The sequence below is a fragment of the Rousettus aegyptiacus genome, unplaced genomic scaffold (assembly GCF_014176215.1).
Source record: "Rousettus aegyptiacus isolate mRouAeg1 unplaced genomic scaffold, mRouAeg1.p scaffold_m13_p_13, whole genome shotgun sequence".
NCBI lineage: Eukaryota > Metazoa > Chordata > Mammalia > Chiroptera > Pteropodidae > Rousettus > Rousettus aegyptiacus.
Genome location: NW_023416288.1, coordinates 40,228,479 through 40,247,152, shown reverse-complemented (window position 1 = coordinate 40,247,152; position 18,674 = coordinate 40,228,479). Strand labels below are relative to the sequence as shown.

The window sequence follows — 18,674 nt, the reverse complement described above, 5'->3', positions numbered from 1 at the left end:
GGCCTGCTGAGGTTACCCAGATAGCAACAGGAGAATTTGGTTTTTTGACTCTCAGTCTAGCAGGCTCTTTACTACAGTTTGCTGCTTTATCTTTGAAATGTAAACAGCTTCCAAATTAGTTTGGTTTTTGTTTTAAAACAACACCTTGTGAAGGATCCAAGATGGTTATTTTTACTAGTGTAAAATCGCTAATGTAGAATAAGACTCGTAATTGGCCTCGTGAATTCTCTTTCCAAAGCAACGGTTAAAGTGGTTATCTCTCTTTTAAGGGGGCCAGTCTGTGTACTTAGCAAATCCACGTAATTTATTCTAAGAGGTCTAAGGGGATTTTCATTTTCAGGTCTCTTTTACTCTGGGGCCTTTTAAGCTAGAAGGCTAATCATCTTGCATTATGGTAAGCCTCAAGTCAAGGATGGAAGGCTGTCTGTACTCATGGCCCCAACCCTGACAAGTCAGTTTATCAGAGTGGTTGTTGTGGGTCCCCACCCTCCTGCCAAGGAGAATATTGCTTTTCTCTATTGAAGCTAGCCCTTCTAAAAACCATCATCGTTAACTTCCGTCAACTTGATTTTCTCTTTTTCCTCAGAAATCCTGCTAATTTAAATGAAAATAAAAAATACCCATCAGGGTCCAATGGAAAGCAACTAAAATTTAAGTTAGTAATAGAGTCGTGGTTTCTCAAGGTGCCCTGGGCGTCTCTGCAGCCCGTACACGGAGCGTGACGGTCCACCCACCGCGTCCTCCCCTCACGCCCGGTGCCTCTCCCAGGAGCGGACGGCACTGACAGGCCTGGCTTGCATGACCAAGCGCACAGATTGAATTATAAAGCTGGCTTCGAGTCATTAGCAAGTATAAAAACAGAAGGAAACAGGTCGCGCTTTTCCACTCATGTGACCCGCAGTGCCCGCACGCTGTTTGCGCAGCGTGTCTGACACGCCACGCATCGTACCACAGATTCCCCGCCAATTAGGGGCAAGACCGTTGTGTTTCTACGGTTGCTCCGGCTCCACCTTTCTGGGCTCTCTGAAAGCCCCGAGTCCCATGTTCAGTGAAGGGTCTTTATCCCTCTTTGTTTTTTTTCTTTGTTTTTTTTTGTTTGTTTGTTTTTGTTTGTTTGTTTTTCCCCCTTGGCTCTAATATAAAAACTACATGCTTTTAGAAGTTTCATTTTTTGGAAGTGTAAAGTTGGAAAAAAAGATAAAAAATTTCAAGATGGATGACCTATCAAGAAAAGGAAAGAATGGGGCAGGGGAGAAGGAACGAGGGAGTCAACAAAGAAAGAGTTTAATGGGGTTTTATAGAAGGTTTGCGTTGCTACTGCATGAAGAAGAGATAAAAACCTAATCCTTGCTCTTTACACCTATCTGTATGTTAATAGATGCAGCAGGTCATAAATGCATAACTGAAATGCAGAAGACGGAGGGTGGGACCAGTTTGCTAGCAAACAATATATATACCTGGATCACTGTCTTCATGTGCAATAAAGATGCTGTGAACAGCATTCGCTCCCTGGAGATTAGCCAACGAATAAACAATCTTTACGCTGCAATAATTAGATGATTAATGGTATTTTTAAAATATCATGCTTTGTTGAACAAAAAGCCACTCAAATCCCACCAGCTCTGAGATCAGTTGTTTGGCTAACACCCAGTCCTCGATGAATTTGTCATTGAATCTCTCTGTTAATGCATCTACATCAAGGGATCTCAAACAGGATCACAGCGTAAGAATCCGCTTACATAATATGCAGATTCCTGTCTCCCTGCAAACATGAATCTGATTCAACGAGTGGGGGTAGGGAGAAAAAGTTCCTCTGAGGTTTATGATCAAGAATGGACAAAGAAAATGACTTTTAAAAATCCCCCAAATGTGGTCCACCTTGGAAATTGTTGAAATGTGGAATCTCTGGACTGACTCAAGCTTACAGAATCCGAATCTGCATTTTATTGAGATCCCCAGGTGCTCTGTAGGCAAGTGAAAGCTTGACAAGTACCATCCTAGAGTAAGGGCCAGCCACATTTTTTCTGTAAAGGACCAACTGGTAAATATTTTAGGCTTTGGAGGTCACATGGTCTCTATCACAGCCACTCAGCGCTGCCTCTGTACTGTAAAAGCAGCCAATAAAACCGGGGTCTGCAAAATACGGCCTGTGGGCCAAATCTGGCCAGTCACCTGTTTTTATACAGCCTGCCAGCCAAGAATGATATTTACACTTTTAAATGGTTGAAAAAAAAAACATATCAAAGAATCATATTTTGTGACGTGCGAAGATTATACAAAATCCAAATTTCAGTGTCAATAAATAAAATTTTATCAGAACTCAGCCACGTTCATTTGTTTACATATCGTCCATGGCTGTTATTATGTTACAAGGGTAGACCTGAATAATTTTGACAAAGACCATATGGCCTACGAGTCTGAATATTCGCTGACTGGCCATTTACAGAAAAAGTTTGCCAACCTCTGCAATAAAACTTTATTTTTGGACACTGAAATTTGAATTTTATATAATTTTCACAGGCCACAAAATACTATTTTTCTTTTGATTTTTTTCAACCATTTAAAAAGGTAAAAACCATTCTTTTCTCTTAAAATATGCAAAGACAAGCAACATCTTAGCAACCTGTGTTCTGTAAAGCTTCATTTAGGAAGCACAATCCAGGTTTCCTGAAAACGCACACAAACACACACACACCACACACACACACGCACACACACAACCTCTTATTAAGCAAAGTTTCCCAAGCTCAAGTATGGCCAATAGTAATCTCATTTCTCCTAAATGAAGTCACCCCTTTCCTGGTCTCAATTGTGTGGTTTGGGAAGACATCCACTACTCTCAAACTCCAGAGTGGAGCCCTGAGTTGGTTAAGCCAGTCAGTGTACCCCAATTCTTTGATCGTGATTTGGGGTCCAGGGTACATAATCCTAAATGGGGGCCGACAAGATATAAAGACATTTCCTGTGCTTTTTTCTCTGCAGGTGCTACTGAAGAAAAGAGACAATTTTCTAATAGGCACTAACAAAGAAGAATACAGCCATGGGACCTGGTGACAGCCATCCCGTGGCCCTAGGAGAAAGCCTGCCTAAAAATAGCACCAACACCAGGAAGCCAGAGATGAGAAATGGAGATTTCCTTCACACCATGGATCACGCTTCACCTGAAACTATACCAAACAATTTAAGTGGATGGGCCAACAGATTACTTTTATTGTTTAAACTAGATGGAAAAGAATTTCCCATGATTCACACCATCAACTATTAATTGATGCACACATTATCACAAAATGCTTTCCTTAAAATTTTGTTTCAAATACTTGCATTTTATGGGGTCATATGAAAATCCCCTCCCCCGCAAAAAAAGAGCAAATCGATCCTGCAGGTCTGTTAACCTTCAGATCCAAGGTGATTGTTACGCAACCCGGGTGACAAGGAACTCCTCAGGAAGTCAAATCCCTGATGTCAAGGGAAGGACTCCAACTTTTTTTCACTGCTCATGGCTAAATGAGGACATGTTGCAGAATTCAAATTTAATTCTGAGAGCAGTTGCATGGCCTCCTTCATGATCATCACCAAAATGCCCAATATGTGTGGGTCACGACTCACACACTGCATAAATCAGGACACCATGAGAGATAATGAGAAGCCTTTCTGACCCCCAAGGAAGCTCTTGTGTAAGGGGTCAGCGTTAATTCAAAGTCAGGCAAACGGGGTTCAACCAAGACATGGCCAGCAGCATGAGTTTGGGCATGTCACTTCCAGACCCAGCCTTCAACTTTCAATTTCCTCATCTATAAGATGGGGGGCAGGGGGGATGAATTTTAGCAATCCCGCTGAACTTTTCAAACATTCTGAAATGCCTTGGTCCCTGCCGTGGTCCGAGCTAAGGACCTCATATCCAACCATGCTGTCTCTGTGCCGTGTTCCTGCAGATTGTGGGGAAGGGACATGCTGGTGGCTTTTCTTTCCTCAGCTTGCAGACTCAGTCATACCTTTCCAGTTTTCACCCTTGAAAGAAACAACAGACATATCAGAACCAGAATCCACCCTTTCTGGTTAAGGGTGTGGTGAGAAATTAAGGAAGTTATCGGTTTCAACGTGGGACTTTCTGATTCATCACAGATGGCTTCTCAGAAGAGGTAGGGTGTTGTCATTTCAGTTTTGCTTTGGTCAAATCCAAAGCTAAATGTGGCCAACAGGAAGACTGTAGTGCCACAAGGCGGATGAAAACTTGGGGAGTTGTCTGGTTCTAAAGTACACTCCTTTCCATCACCCTCCCTGTAAGGCACCAGGGGCCGTGAGTCCAGTCACTCTGGGCGGAGCCAAGACATACACAAAATTCTTAGTTCCTCTGGATTCAGGTAGACTTCGAACCACACACTGACAAATCACTGTCGAAAGAAAATGTGCTTTTTCCAGAATGTTTAAAATAAACAATAGCCATTTCTAATAAAGTCTTACTTTTTTGATACTTCCAAATAATGTGGCTCATGGGATCATCACAAAAGCCCTGCGAAGCAGACAGTATTTATCACAAAATGAAATTTATTTAGTTTACAATGAAATGATGGATGTAAAGGCGCCTACCACACAGGCTCTGACATGTTAGGTCTCACTGTTAGTTTTACAATATAACTAAAGGCTATACAATATAAGGAGCATGCAATCCTTTTACAAAGAATAAACTGGCACACAGGAGAAGCAAGAAGGCACCCTGAATAGTAAAGGCTCTCGGGTCTCTGCTAAGGTATTCCAGCCTCTATCCTTAGGTGCCTCCTTAGAAGCAGAGAACTTTCTGAAGTTTTCTGTTTGTTCTCCTCTGGACTCATTGAGCTACCATCAGTTTCCAAGTGTTTTTAGAGCTGCAGAAGAGAAAGGGCTGAAAGCGCTGGGAGATGGGGACTTAGGGGCCTTGGAGAAAGGAGGATAAGAATTCAAACCTAACCTCCACCACCTATTAGCTGTGTGATTTATAGTAAGTTCCATGACTGCTCTGTGCCTCATTTCCTCATCTGTAAAATGGGGAAGATCAAAACGGATAATACAGGTAGGGTGCTTAGGCTATTCCTAGGCAAATACGAGCACACAAAAAAATAAAGTTCATCATTATTATGAGCCATGTGCTTTACACATCGGAGGAAGGAAACCGGTCCGAACCTAGGACTGAGCTTGTGGGGAGGCTGGAGAGCTGGGGTCAGTGCCCGCTGAAGACGGGCAGAGCTCTTAGGGGTTGGGCCGTGTGCCCAGCACACCCCACGCAAAGACTATTCACAGACATTCGCTATTTAGAAGGTCACTTTAATAATTAGTCTTGCTTTGCTAATTACACCTTACTGATTAGAAACTGCTGCTGACAATACTGGCGTTGCTGAGACTGCTCATCTTTTAGCAGCCATCTGCAAAGAACGGTGACTGATTTGGCTGCTGAGCTTTTATCTTTACATGGACCGTTGTGATGGGCATGCAAACAGGAAACTCCGGAGGCCCTGACGACGCTGTTGGGTGATTCACACTCCCTTTTCCGGAGTTCCCAAGCCTGACGTTCAGCCCTAAGCCCCTACCCCATAAATAACCCCCTGGCTCGTGAGCTTGCTCATAGGGAAATTTTTTTAAAAAAATCTGAAGTCTGTAGTTTGTAAAAACATTTTGTTAATAACAAATAACAACCAGCCTGTGCTTAAGGAGAGCCCACTCTGCACTCAGCAGCATCGCACCTCACGTACGTAGACAGATGACGTGAAATAGTCAAGGTCACACGAGTAGCAAGCGGCAGAGGCGACGCTCGAACCCAGAAGGTTGTGAGTAAAACCAGCAAATCCCTGAGTAATGGTTGAACTTCTCTGAAACATTCGACCTCCATCTTGCTCTTCGCCTCCTTTTTAATTAAAAAAAAAAAAAAAAGCCTTAAAAAAAAAAGACACAATTTTAGCGCCATTTGTGCGCGTCAGGTCATCCGAATAACACGAATGCTCATCCTTTTAGTTCAGAGTCACAACTTCGAGTTAAGCATCTATCCAGACCCATTTCACAGATGAGAACCTGGGGCGCAGAGAAATTCAATGATGTGCCCCAGTTCTGCAGAGTTAGTAAAGGTCGAATTGGGAGCTAGGAAAAATAAAAAAAAAAACAAAAAACAACAGTCTGATAAACTGTCAGGCCGAGAGAGGCTGGGTTGAAAAAAGGCCCACGCCGCCCCCAGACCTCGCGCCTCGGCCTTTCTCAAAGCGCCCCGAAGCGCTACAGCTGCGTCGCGCGGACAGGCGGCGGTCTGGGCACCCAGCCCCCACCCCGGCCTGCGCTAATGGGGGTAAAGCTCCGATGGCGCCATCCTGCAAGCCGAGTCTGATAATGGCCCTGATTAAACGGCGGAGCAGCCGAGAGCAGGCCTGCGCCGTCGCCAGCGCCGCGCCCGCCAGCGGCGCGGGCTCCGGCTGGGACGTCTGCGTCCCAGCCCCAGGGGTGGGAGCCGCGTGGGTCCGAAAGGGGCCCGAGAGCCGCGAGCAGAGAAGCGGGGCTGGGTCTGCCTCTCCCCCAATGCCGTCTTCCGGCGGGACCCCGCCGGCGGTGCGCCCGGAGGGGTCTTCCTCAGGAGTCAATGTCCTCCTCTAAAGTCACCAAGCAAGGGGACTCAATGGAGCCGGCCGTACGGCAGGCACTGTTGTCCCCGATACTCTGGGTTGACTTGGCCTCTCCAAGGCGAAGGTCTGGGGCCGCCGACGGCCGCCACGGATGCGGCGGGCTGGCGGGCGAGAACCAGCGGGTCCCCGATGGGAGGACCACGAGGGCGCCTTGCGCTCCGCGCGCAGGCGCCGCTCAGCTCCGGAAAGAATCCGCTTCCTGCGGTGTCGCCGCCCTAACTCGGGTCGCCGATTGCAGGGCGCTCAGCTAGCGCCGTACACTGCGCGTGCCCCCCTCTTCCCAGCTAGGGAAACTAAGGCACAGAGCAGTCTAAGGCCAGGGTCACACGGCCACCAAAGGACAAATCTGGCTTCGAACTTCCAGAACTTGGCAGCCTGACAATCTGCCTCCAAAACTTGGGGGTACGCGGGCGGTGAGCCGCACGCACTCCTGCGTGATCCCCTTCTCTCCCTGGGCGACCCAGTCTCCAACCGCCCTGGCCTGGGCCCGCGGTCCACGTGCGACACTGACTTTACTTTCTGCTTAGCGCGCCAGGAGGGTGGACTGTGAGCATGTGAGTCACACCTGTCCACGTTTGTAGGAATAATGTGACCGGTCCAGGTGCGCAGACGGCTAAGACGTTCTGTTTCCTGGCTCTGGGGCTATTTACAAACAGACCAAGAAAACTCAGCCCTCTCCTCCCAACTGCCTCTGCTTCCAAAGCAGGAAGCCAACCAAGTCAGTGATAGAATTCAACATGAGGTGGAGGTCAAGGCTGAGGAGTGAAGAGACTTAGGTTACAGGGCCCAAGGTCTCCTCCTGAGCCACCATGAAACTATCCGGGTGCCACGGGGGAAGTGAGTTACTTAGCCTTCCCAGCCTCATTTTCCACAACTTTAAAATGCACACGATAATGCTTCCCGATTTATATTATTATCAACATTATATATTTCTTGGACAGCCTAAGTGCAGCGCCTGGCACACGTTAAGGGCACAACAGAAGCTCTTTGTAATGCATTGAAAAACTGGCATCCAGAGCTTGAAATGTATCCAAACGCCTCCAAACTATGTGAGTTAGAAAGAGCAGGTGAGAGGCCGACTGTGGGTCTCCATCCTTTCCAGCCGGTGTTTGTTCACAGCGGAGGAACCACGTGACTGAGCATCTGCAGGAACCTGGCCCCTTCCTGCAGCACCTGAGTTTCTCTTCCTCCACAGAACCCCTGAGTGACACCCAGAGTCTCTTACAGACCCCAGAGAGAAAGCCGTTCCCTACATTCCTTGAGCATAGGGTGGCAATCGGGGCTCTTGAACACACTTCTTGATCAGATCAGATCGCGTCATCCTTAAATCGAAAACGAGGCCTTTTTCCAAGTCCCAGAGTTGGTCAACAGTGATACCTATGGAGCCCTTTGCCCTCACACAGACACATCTTCACAACGCACTTTTGATGTAGGTATTACCATCAGTGGCCACATTTTACAGATTTGAAAACAGAGACAGCGCAGTTAACTTTAAACCAGTGTTTCTGATGCCAGACCCAACACCTCTCCCCGCAAGGGTTATTAATAAAGTTGTTTGTTCTGCTTTATTTGTATTTAACATTAAGCCATTATGCCCCTACATCCTGAGATCTGTCTTTTAGCTCAGTCTGAAGGAGAATAAAATGTATACTTTTCATATCCATGCTCTTTAATACATCTGCAGCTAGGCTTTGAATCTTCGATGGGCTGGAATCACATGCAAATTATCCAAGCATACCCCTCACCCTGATAAGCCAGGGCCCAGTCCAGAATGAATGAATGCCCACAAACAGGTTGAATTTGCTGTCTCTGCTCCTTGTTTCCTTGTCTGTCACAATTTCCATTTCTTGTGGCTTTTACATGCTTGTCGCTGTCTCCCATCACACTGTGAGTTGCATAAGGCAGAGACTCTTTAGGTTTTCCATTGCTGGTCTATTCCTGGAACCCAGCACAGTGCCCGGCCCAGAGTAAGGATCAGGTGATACTGGACGAATGAACAAATACTCTGCATTCTTCACGTCTCATTGGAGGCATACATATATCTTTGCACCCTATGTAGTATGTGCTTCAAGTCGTCTGGAGCACGCTGCTATTTGAGAATAACGCACCCAAGCCCTTACTGGGTATATTTTGCCCTTGGCGGGAGATAAGACGAGCTTCCATCGATGGTTTCTGGGGTGACTCGCAAAGGTTGCTGCGGGCAAAGACCTCGGAGGACTACTTCTGCCTGTGTCTTCGCCACCCTGATCTCTCAAACCTGCGGATACCGACGTGGACGGGTAGCTGGTAACCAAACAGCCTCACTCCACCTCCTGAAGCAGCGAAGGCAGACGCGCCCCGCAGTCTCAGAGGGCTGGCGGGGCCATCTCCCGAAAGGCGGCGGTCGCTACAAGTTGCATTAACGTCTCCAGCTCGCGCTGCTTTGTGCGGGGAAGGGCGATGACAGGACAGCCGTGGTCGCTCTTCCACGGAAGTCGTCTCATTTGGGTTTGAGCTGAGTCGTTTTTCAGCATGTCGGAAACGGCAGCTCCGGAAGCGCGCTCGCGCCGCCAGTCTGGCTGCGGCGCGCCGCGTCCACGCAGGCCCCACGCATCCGCAGCGGCGGGCCGGGGCACCAGCCAGACGTCCATCCCGAAGCTGGGGACCGTCCTCGGTCCGCTTTCTTCCACCTAGTGGGAGTTCCCGCTTATTCGGCCCCGCGCTCGCGGCAATGGTAGGAGCGACCCTTTCGAAGCTGGAGATTTGCGTCGGAATCCCCTCCTCCCCCTGATCATCAGCATAATTTCGATCAAATTCTTAACCTTCCATATGGGGACGGGACTAGGGTGAGAGCTCGAAATTTATAGGGGCGCAAAAAAAAAAAGACACCTCAGTAATCAATAAATCATATTTGAATGTAGTAGTTTTAAAAAGCAAAATTCATGCAACAAATTCATGATGGACAAACTGTCTAAGCTTCAAATACAGACAGGATGCTTGAGCAGCGGGGCGGTGGGGAGGGGGAAGGCAGCGAAGTCCCAGAAGGAGGACCGCAGGAGAGAGCTCGGGAGCACGCGCGCAGGAGGGGGTCGGAGGGCGAAGGGGCGAGGGACAGTGGTCTGGACTCCTCCATCGCAGGGTCAGGGGCACCTTCCTTTGCCGTTCTTGGGATCACGCTGCGAGTTCTGCACCCAGCTCCAGCGCAGCGGCTCCTCCCGGGTCCGAGGAGGCCCTGCAGCCGCGAGCTCCTGCGGGAAGAATGAGGAAGCGAGCGGCGGCGGGGTGGAGCGGGAAGGGCGCAGCGCAGAGGGAGCATCCAGGGAGGAGGCTCGAGGCCCCGCGCCTGACCTCCGCCCCCAGACCGAGGGTGGCGCACGGTGGGGACAGGCGGAGGCCCTGCTGAGTAACCACCGTATCCCCGGCTCCGGCCTCGCATGACCTCCCCTTCACCACCTGGAAATGGGCGCAACCTGTCCGAGGCCCACGTGATACCCCTTTCCTTGGTCCCGCAGCTGGGCTGAAAGCGCGCACATGCACCACCCGGGCCCGACAGATGACGAGCTCCGGCCGTGCGCTTCGAGGAGCTGATCTTTGCCCCTTCCTTACAGCCGGCTTTGGGCGCGGGCGCCTGCAGCGGCCCGGCGCGGCGGGGCCCGGCGGTGGGAAGGAGGCCCGGGCGTTCTGGGCCGGCGCGAGCGGCCTGGGATGGAGGGTGCGCATCTCAGGGACCACTGGGGTCACGAAAACTTAACCCCGCCAAGGCACGTGTATGAGCCTCGGCCTGGGCTCCGCGGATGGAAGGCGGGGACCCGCGCTCTCGCCGCGCGGTGCAGTCCGAGGCCGCGCCGCGCGCTCCCTACCCGGTGCGCGGGCGCGCGGCGGGGACCGGCTGCAGGGGGTCGGAGCCGGCGCCCCTCCCTCCCCACGCCGCTTCGAGAATTTAGAAACCCAAAGGCTTTTAGAGCGTTTACCAGAAAGAGCTGGAGAGAGGATGGGCACGGGTCTCCCGCCACGTTCGGGAGGAGCTGCCCGCGTGCTGAGAAGGCCTCCTTTCCCACCTTCTCTCGCGCCATCACCCTCGGGTGCCGGACGGCGCTCTCATCCTTGCACCCGGCCCCAGCGCAGCTCTCCCGCCAGCGTCAGCAGGGGGCCGGCGACACTAGCCTGGGACCGGACGCTGCCACGGTCCGCAGAGGGTTCCGCTTTTGCGTTAGTTAAGCGAGGAAACATTAGCCCAAAGCGGGAAACTGATTGCTTGCTGGACAGCTCTCGGGGGCGACTAAATTTGAGTTCTGAGAGGTTACAAAGAAGAATCTGAAAGGGTGACGACGTGTGTAAGAAGACACCTTCCAGTCGCCCATATAATCAAAGTCCGTATAGTAAAACTCGGATGTATAATAATAATAATAATAAAAGTAAAATCCTAGGCTCCAAAGTTCAACAGGATTTAAATAATGGTCCATTACTACCCCGTGGCCCCAATCCTCTGCGTTCATTCTAAAACTGAATGCACAGTTAACTTGACTGATCACGCATGGTACATCTCTGCGATTGCGAAACTGCAGTTCAGAAACTAAATTTAATAAAATCCTGTATTATGTTTCACTTACATTAGGGTAATCGTTAAGGTTACTTATGGTTTAGGCCCTTTCTGTATGTTACCTTATTAATCCATAGAACCGCTTCCCAAGTTCTCGGCCCTATTTTAATGTACATGATGAAACTGAGGCTTTGAGAGGTTTCGGTAGCGCGCACGAAGTCTCAGGGCTAACGCGGGCTAAAGCCAAGATTCAAAGCCTTCTCCCGTCCAAGGCACGTTCCAGTATCCGAAAGCAGCGCCCACCGCCTGCCGTCAGCCCGACTGGGGCCCGGAGGGAAGAGTCAATGTGGTCACTTCGTTCCGGAACCCTCGGTGCCTTTACCTATTAACCGAATCGCCCTAACACGGGGGTCGTGAAGGGACCTCAGAGTTTGTCGCTTTCCGCTTGGGGAGGGCCCCGAATCACCTTCTGACAGCACCTCTCTGCCCAGCGCCGGTTCCCCGTTCTAACAGCACCATTCTGATTTGCAAAGCCAATACATCTAAGAGAAGGGACAGTGTGACCCTCGATAATTATGTTGTAGCATACATTTTACCGCCGCGGTTTCAACACCAGCAAGATGCATCGCGTGTGAGGGATCCCCAAACGGCTCACCTCTCTCGCCCCGATTTGTTTAAAGCCGCCTTTTCGATTCCTCTGGTTTGCGGCCCCGCCCCGGTGTGCTCGCTAAGCTTTTTGTTTGCTCGCTTCCTACTTTACTTTAAATAGGATGGATGGACAGAGTTCCCTGCGCACAAGAGACCCAAAGCTGGGCTAGGCCACGATGGCCGTTGGAAAAGGAAGCGGAAACCGATCGGGGGCAAGTCAGCTTTCCCCTTGCTCTCCAAATTTCCTACAAATGCCCCTGTCCTGGGATTATTTAAATTCCTGTCTGAACCATTAAGACAATGAAGAAATCACACGGCGTTTCCTCTGTACAGAAATGCAATAGCAAGTTTTATCATTGAGGTATAATTCCACAGTAAGTTTTTGAAAACTAAAGCTAGAGGACAAGGTCTTTGATGCCCAATAGAAACATAGTTTAAGTTCTAAAGTAAACATGACTCCCCAATTCTCCCCCGCCCCCCGAAAAAAACTCTCTTGACGTAAATTTTTCTTCCTGACCAAACACTAGTATTTGGGACAGGAAAGGAACCCGTGTGTGTGCCATACACTCGAAAGGGAATTGTCACTGTTCCACTGAGGCGAGATGCGGGGCGGGGGGGGGGGGGACTTTAATAACCGACGAGTCCTGGTTGGGTCTGGATTGTCCAAAAACAGCAAAGGACCAAAGACTCAAGGAGGGAAACGCATCCTTAGGCGCCCTGGTGGTTTAGCCTCCTTAGCGCGGTTTAATTGGAAAGCTGCTCTCAGCCTGCGCTAGCTCTTTCCAGAGACTTCGCAGGAGCCGCCCAGGCACACCTGCGGGGCGGGGGCTGGCGCGGGGGCGGGGATCAGGGCCGCGGCCTGGAGCGCGTGTCCGCAGCTCGCGTCTGCCTCTGGCTGGGCGGCCTGCAGGGAAGGCGCGCCCTCCGCCACGCCGGACCCGGTTTTTCTCTCTCAAAAGGAAATAAAGACGGGCTAGACGACCCCTTCCAGCACGAAAGTCTGTGGTTTTACGAAATTTCCCCATTTACGTATATGAACCTTGTACATCAAAATCGGTTGCAGAAAGTTTCTCAGTCATCTTCGCGCAGACCTAGTTAGATACTACTGATATGCGACGTTAGGACAGTCTCGAAATCACGACTCTCTCAGATGACATAGTTTTACTTACACAAATGTTGTTTAGGGTTTTTTCCCCCGTAAATTGATTTCAGGAGCCGAGGAGGAAGTTGCAGTGGAGGGAGTAAAAGGCTGTTTTTATTTTATTTTATTATTTTATTTTAATCCTTCAAGACCCACCAAGAGGCTTCTAATCGCCAGACCAACTGGCTGAAAAGGAGAGCAAATATTTACACGTACAGCTTGAGTGTGTGTGTCAGCCTGAGTTTACATGGCTCCGAGTGAAGCGGATTACCCTGTGAATTTTGAGAATTTGAGTTATTCAAGCTTAAGAAGGCCAACAGGACGGCCTCCCTCCCCTCTACCCCCCTCCCCGCCCCCCGACGAGGCCGTGGGACGTCCTGGTCGCCGCAGTGTCTGCGAAGGCAGCGGGTTCTGCATCCACCAAGTCCGGGCGCTGTAAGGCTTGCACCCACCCACTGCGCGCCGCGTGTCCCCTCAGGGTGCCGCACCCCCGGCACCGCGCCCGCCTCTCGCCTTCCCCAACGCTCGAAGCCCCACTTTCCAGAGCTCCTTTCGGGAATAGGAACCCCGGGTGACAGGCGCAGGGGAGTCCAGCAGAAACCGTGGGTTCCGAACGCAGCATCCTTTGCCAAGGCTCGCAGCTCTCCCTTGGCGCGTCTCCTGCAGGTCTGGCTTCTCAGGCCCCCTGCCAAGCAGACAGACTCGGGAGCCCAGCGGGTGCTGGGGACCCAGCGCCGGGGACCGCCCCGCCAGGGGGATCTGGCCCTCGGGCTCCAGCTCTGAGCGCTCCTTTCCGCTCTACTTGGCGCTTCCCAACTTTCTTTTGGAACTTGGAGCACGGGTAAGAAAAAGGATGCAAGAAGCAAGAGCTCCGGGACGTTCCTCTGGTTCACGCACCGCACAACTCCCGGGACTTAGGAGTTTAGGTCGCGACCGGAATGCCCCTCGCGACAGCGCGCACCTCGCTCCCGCCCCGGGGCTGCAAGGCCGGGAGCCCGGCGTCCGCCGACGGCTGCACCTGCCTCGTGGCGGCACCACTTTGGCCCGGCGGGCGCCGGGCGGCGAGCGGCGGCGCGGCGAGGTCGCGCGGGCTCCGGGCGCGGGGCGCGCCCTCCCCGCCCAGCCCCGCGGCCCCGCCCCCGGCGGCCGAATCAGGAAGCAGTGACGTGCGGCGGCGCTGACTGGCTGCGCGCCGCGGGCACCGCCGTCGCCAGCGAATTAAGGCGCGGGGCTGCGAGCGCCCGGGCGCAGTGTCTTCGGCGCGGCGTCGCGCTCCCGCTCCCTGGCGTCCGCCTGCGATCCGTGGCGCGCGGCTCGTCTCCGCCTCCCTGCAGCTTGGGCCGCTGCGGCGGTCCCCAGCGGGAGGAGGGAGGGAGGACGCGGAGCGGCGGCCGCCGGACCCCGGGGCGCGGCGCGGCCGATGCTCGTCTCCCGCCTGCGGCCGCGCAGCCTGTGGTCCTACGGCGCGTCCCGGCGCTCGCGCGTCCGGTCGAGCCCGCGGTCGGTCTGCTCCCGCCCTCTCCCGCGCGTCCGAGGTCCCTGCGGCTGCAGGGCTTTGCGGTGCGGGCGCGGACAGGCCAGCGTGGAGCTCTCAGGAGGCTGGGGCTGACTCATCTGGAGTCCCCGGCCGCGCTGATTGCGCTCGGAAACTTTGCGCTGTGTCTCGATCTTTGTCTCCCTTGGGGAAGCTGGACAGCAGTTCGGCAGGCCCCGTCCCTGGCCGGGACCACGTACTGGGGGCCATGGAGTTCACGGCGTCGCCCAAGCCCCAGCTCTCCTCCCGGGCCAACGCCTTCTCCATCGCCGCGCTCATGTCCAGCGGCGGCTCCAAGGAGAAGCAGGCCGCGGAGAACACCATCAAACCCCTGGGTAAGTCGGCCTGCGCGGCCGTCCGCCGTGGACAGAGGCGGGGTGCTGTGCATCCGTCCGCCCCTCTGTCCCCTGGCTGCGGGAGGCTCGCGCGGCAGCTTCTGACCCTCAGGCCAGAGGCCATACGTCGAGAGTGGGAGGTGATTTTCCTTTTAGGCCAAAGTTTTCTTTGGGAACGCCACAGTCTGTTAAATATAACTGGTTTCGCATCTTGTATATGTGCTAGTCACTTTCCCTAATTGTGTAGAATCCCCTGTCAACTCGGACATACGGGGGTGGGGTGGGTGTGTAACATCGTTGGGATAAAAACATTCAGGGATAAATAATAATAACCCCCCCTTTAAGACTCAACAGGATTTACAATGCGTGTAACACCTGCTCGTGCATTTGAAACCAAGGACACTCTAAGCAACTTCACAAGAAACTAGTTTAATTTGTTTCCTCCCTGATTTGATACACTAAACAGGTCAGTTCCTTAAACCCACGGTCAAGCGCTGCAAAATAAGCCGGTTCTCCCAGCATGACCCATTTTCTTCACAGAAGCTCTAGACTTATCAGTAAGACATTTTATAACTGCTGTCATTTTTAGTAGAGGCTGGCAAAAACATTACCCAGTAACCATTTCCCAAATTCCTCAACTTTTAGCTATACTGTTTGTTTAACAACCTTTACCATTTATAGAAGACAGTAGGCTCGGAGTAAAGGGAGAAAGGGGATTATGTTCCACTTATCACAAGTGACTTGTGTGCGAGAGAAACTGCTGGAGATGTGTTTTAAAGTCCCTTTACAATTGAGGGAGAAAGAAGTGTTCTCGTCAGCCCCTCTTGGGTCCCCAGGAAATAAGTATTCGATATCGTGATCATGTGATGCTTTAAACCAGGGGAAAACATCACCTAGCAAACGGGGTAATATTTCTTTTTACATCTCCCTATGTTTTTCTTCCTTCTCCTTGTCCTTCCCAACGCACTAACGTCTCAATTGAAAATAATAATAATATGAAAGATGAAGCATCAGAGAACAAAAATAAGGGGCCTGAGCAGAGAGAGAAAGAGAGAGAATTAAAAGCCCTGCAGCAACTCGGAGCCCAGGGAAAAGCAACCGGAAAGTCTCCAGAAAACATGTCAACAGGTCCCTCCTCTCCGGCTTTCACACCCTTTCCCTGGTTTGTCTCACCCACCTTCCCATCTCTTCCTAACCTGCCAAAGAAATGCAAACAACCAAACAAACTCCAACTGTTTAGAAAAAAAAATTAACCACCGATTTCGAAGTTATGTTTGTGGGACTTCCCACTCCTGTTCCTAATAGACGACCCCAGCGCAGTTTGGGAGCTAGCAGGAAAAGAGGATTTCTGCCAGAAGGACAGGCAGAAGACAGGGACACACGCCAGCTTCGGCTCCACTGTTGCTTCAACATTGCTCCCTTTCCTGTTTTTCTGAGGAAAAAAAAAAAAACACCTATCTAAATTCTAAATTATAAAGCTGTTCCCAGCTCACAGATGGTCTGGAAAATGACTGTCCCTCCTGGGCCTTGGGAGATAGACTCTGAAAGAACTGGAAGGCATTCTCGTCCTTTGCAGGGGCCAGTTCTACAGAGCACGAGTAGTGACTATAAGCCAGGGACTCCCCAGTGAGAGAAAGACGTAAAGGTTCTGTCTGGGAGAACGTTGTACTTTGAAACCCTAGTGAGATGTGGAAGCCGCTGTAGGGCGGGGCTCAAAAATGTCTCATAATCACCCATTTAAACACATTAAGTCTTTTTAGAAGAACTGTCCCAGACCACTAGAGCATTTCATTTAAACAAAATTTTTTTTGAGCTATAATTGACATTTAACATGTGTTAGAGCATTTCTATTTCATTTTCTTCTTCCTCCACTTCCCAAGCCTGACACACTGGTTCCTCTGGGGCTTGGGGAGTTTGCGTTTTTCAAAGGTCAGAAAATAGGAAAATTTCTAAGACTACTTGTTAATTCTCCTAGGGAATGGGCGCAGGATGACTTCTCCACAAATTGTTCTGCAAGAGACCTTATCTGCATGTGCTCCTAGAAATATTAGCAGAAACTAAGATTTTGCCATAGAATGGTTCTCTTTCTTTGAATTCGAAAATATATGGAAAAGATAATTAATTCGCTGATTCTTAATTTAAAATGTTTCTCTGTGTTGGATTGTTATTCTGAAAGAAGAAAAGGTAAAAGTTCTTTATTTCCTGTGTGTCTGCCCCAAGTCAAGGAGAAATACAGGAAATAAAACATCTTATATGATATATGTGTGTGTGTGTGTGTGTATAGTTACACACACACACATACATACCTACTTTTAGAACTTGTTTCAGTTCCTTGAGACCACTTAGAACAGTTGTTTGGAGATCAGTTTCACATTGCAGCTTCAAGTAGTTTCTTTTTTAAGGGATGCGAGATAATTGGGGTAATTACAAAAGTCCCCCTGTATTCCATCAAAGTGACTGGTGTAGTCCCAGGCCCTTATCAGCTGTGGAGGAGAATGTGTGGTCATAGGCAGCGGTATTGCAGCCTGGTGGTGGACGGCAAAGCCTTCTTCCTACTTTAAGACTCTTGCTAGCCTCGGTTTTGGGTTGTTTTCCTTACTTCTAAGACCTTTTTTTTTTTTTTTTTCGGTCCAGAATGACCTAGAGAACACACGCATGTGATTTAACAAGCTAAATGCTGCAGGCTTTCATAAGATCTCAGCCTGGGAGAGATATTGTAAAAAAAAAAAATACCCTAATTTAACATCTTAAAGCCTGGGAAACGGAGAGCCAGGCAGAGAAGCAAAGTGAATTACTTTTTTCCACCACTCGCCTCTCCCTCCCACCTTTGGGAGAGGCCCTGCCAACCCCAGGAAGGCTCTAATCTCTCCCCAACCTCAGTCTCCCGAGAAAGGTCCCTCCTGGTTATGACAGGGGCCGGACTGGCGCCAGATCCGGGGAGCTGCCGCCACGTCTAGAACTTGGGAGGGATGACGGAAGGATGACAAGAGCGCCGTCTTTAATTTTTATCTTTCCTCGCATTTCAAAGTTTTCCTTAAATTTCAATGGGAACATTCGTTAGAAATCTGGACCCATTTCATCCGACATCCATCGAGCCTTCGTGGTCACCACCTTTCCCTTTATCTACGCCTCGCATGTTTATTCTCCAAAGTGGGTTTCACTGAGGGTGACAGCCCGCGGCTCCAGAACTCACTCATTTGGTTCAGGAAGCAAGCGGCGGACATGGCACTCGGTGGGAGCTCACTCCTTGCTTTATAGAATGATGGGTTCTTGCTGCCTTCTTGGAGTTTCTGAACTTAACTGCCAAGGTCAAACCCAGGGACCTATTTTAGTTGTGCCATTCTCCTCCCTGTATCTTTGCTTGACAGCCTTCGCTGTCATTCTCCATTCTCTTGCAGAACAATTTGTGGAGAAGTCATCCTGCGCCCAGCCCCTAGGCGAGCTGAGCAGCCTGGATGCTCACGCGGAGTTTGGTGGCAGCGGCGGAGGCAGCAGCCCGTCTTCCTCCTCGCTGTGCACGGAGCCGCTCATCCCCACCACCCCCATCATCCCCAGCGAGGAAATGGCCAAAATCGCCTGCAGCCTGGAGACCAAGGAGCTTTGGGACAAATTCCACGAGCTGGGCACGGAGATGATCATCACCAAGTCTGGCAGGTAGCGTGCGTGGCGGATGAGGAGTCGGGAGATGGGCATGGCGCCCTGGGTTTCCAGGAGTCTGCTGGTCCTGAGCGGAGAGAGGAAGCTTCGTCCGGGGAGGGCATCTTTCCACCGCTGGCTTTGGGAACGAGCTGCTCGAGCTGCTCGGAGAGACATCCGGGCGTTTGCTTTCTCAGACTCTGGCCGTGGGAAGCCCCTCCCC

At 50.9% G+C, this 18,674-nt stretch overlaps 1 protein-coding gene across 1 annotated transcript in view; it reads left to right on the top strand.

The window, feature by feature from the left end:
* The first annotated feature begins 14,407 nt into the window (after positions 1–14,407).
* Positions 14,408–18,674, top strand: part of TBX20 (T-box transcription factor 20) — a 41,381-nt gene continuing 37,114 nt past the window's right edge. The window contains exons 1-2 of the mRNA XM_016159983.2: positions 14,408–14,815; positions 18,214–18,469. Of these exons, the coding sequence (XP_016015469.1) occupies positions 14,689–14,815; positions 18,214–18,469 (383 nt within the window). The 5' untranslated portion in view covers positions 14,408–14,688. The remainder of the gene's footprint in view (positions 14,816–18,213; positions 18,470–18,674) is intronic.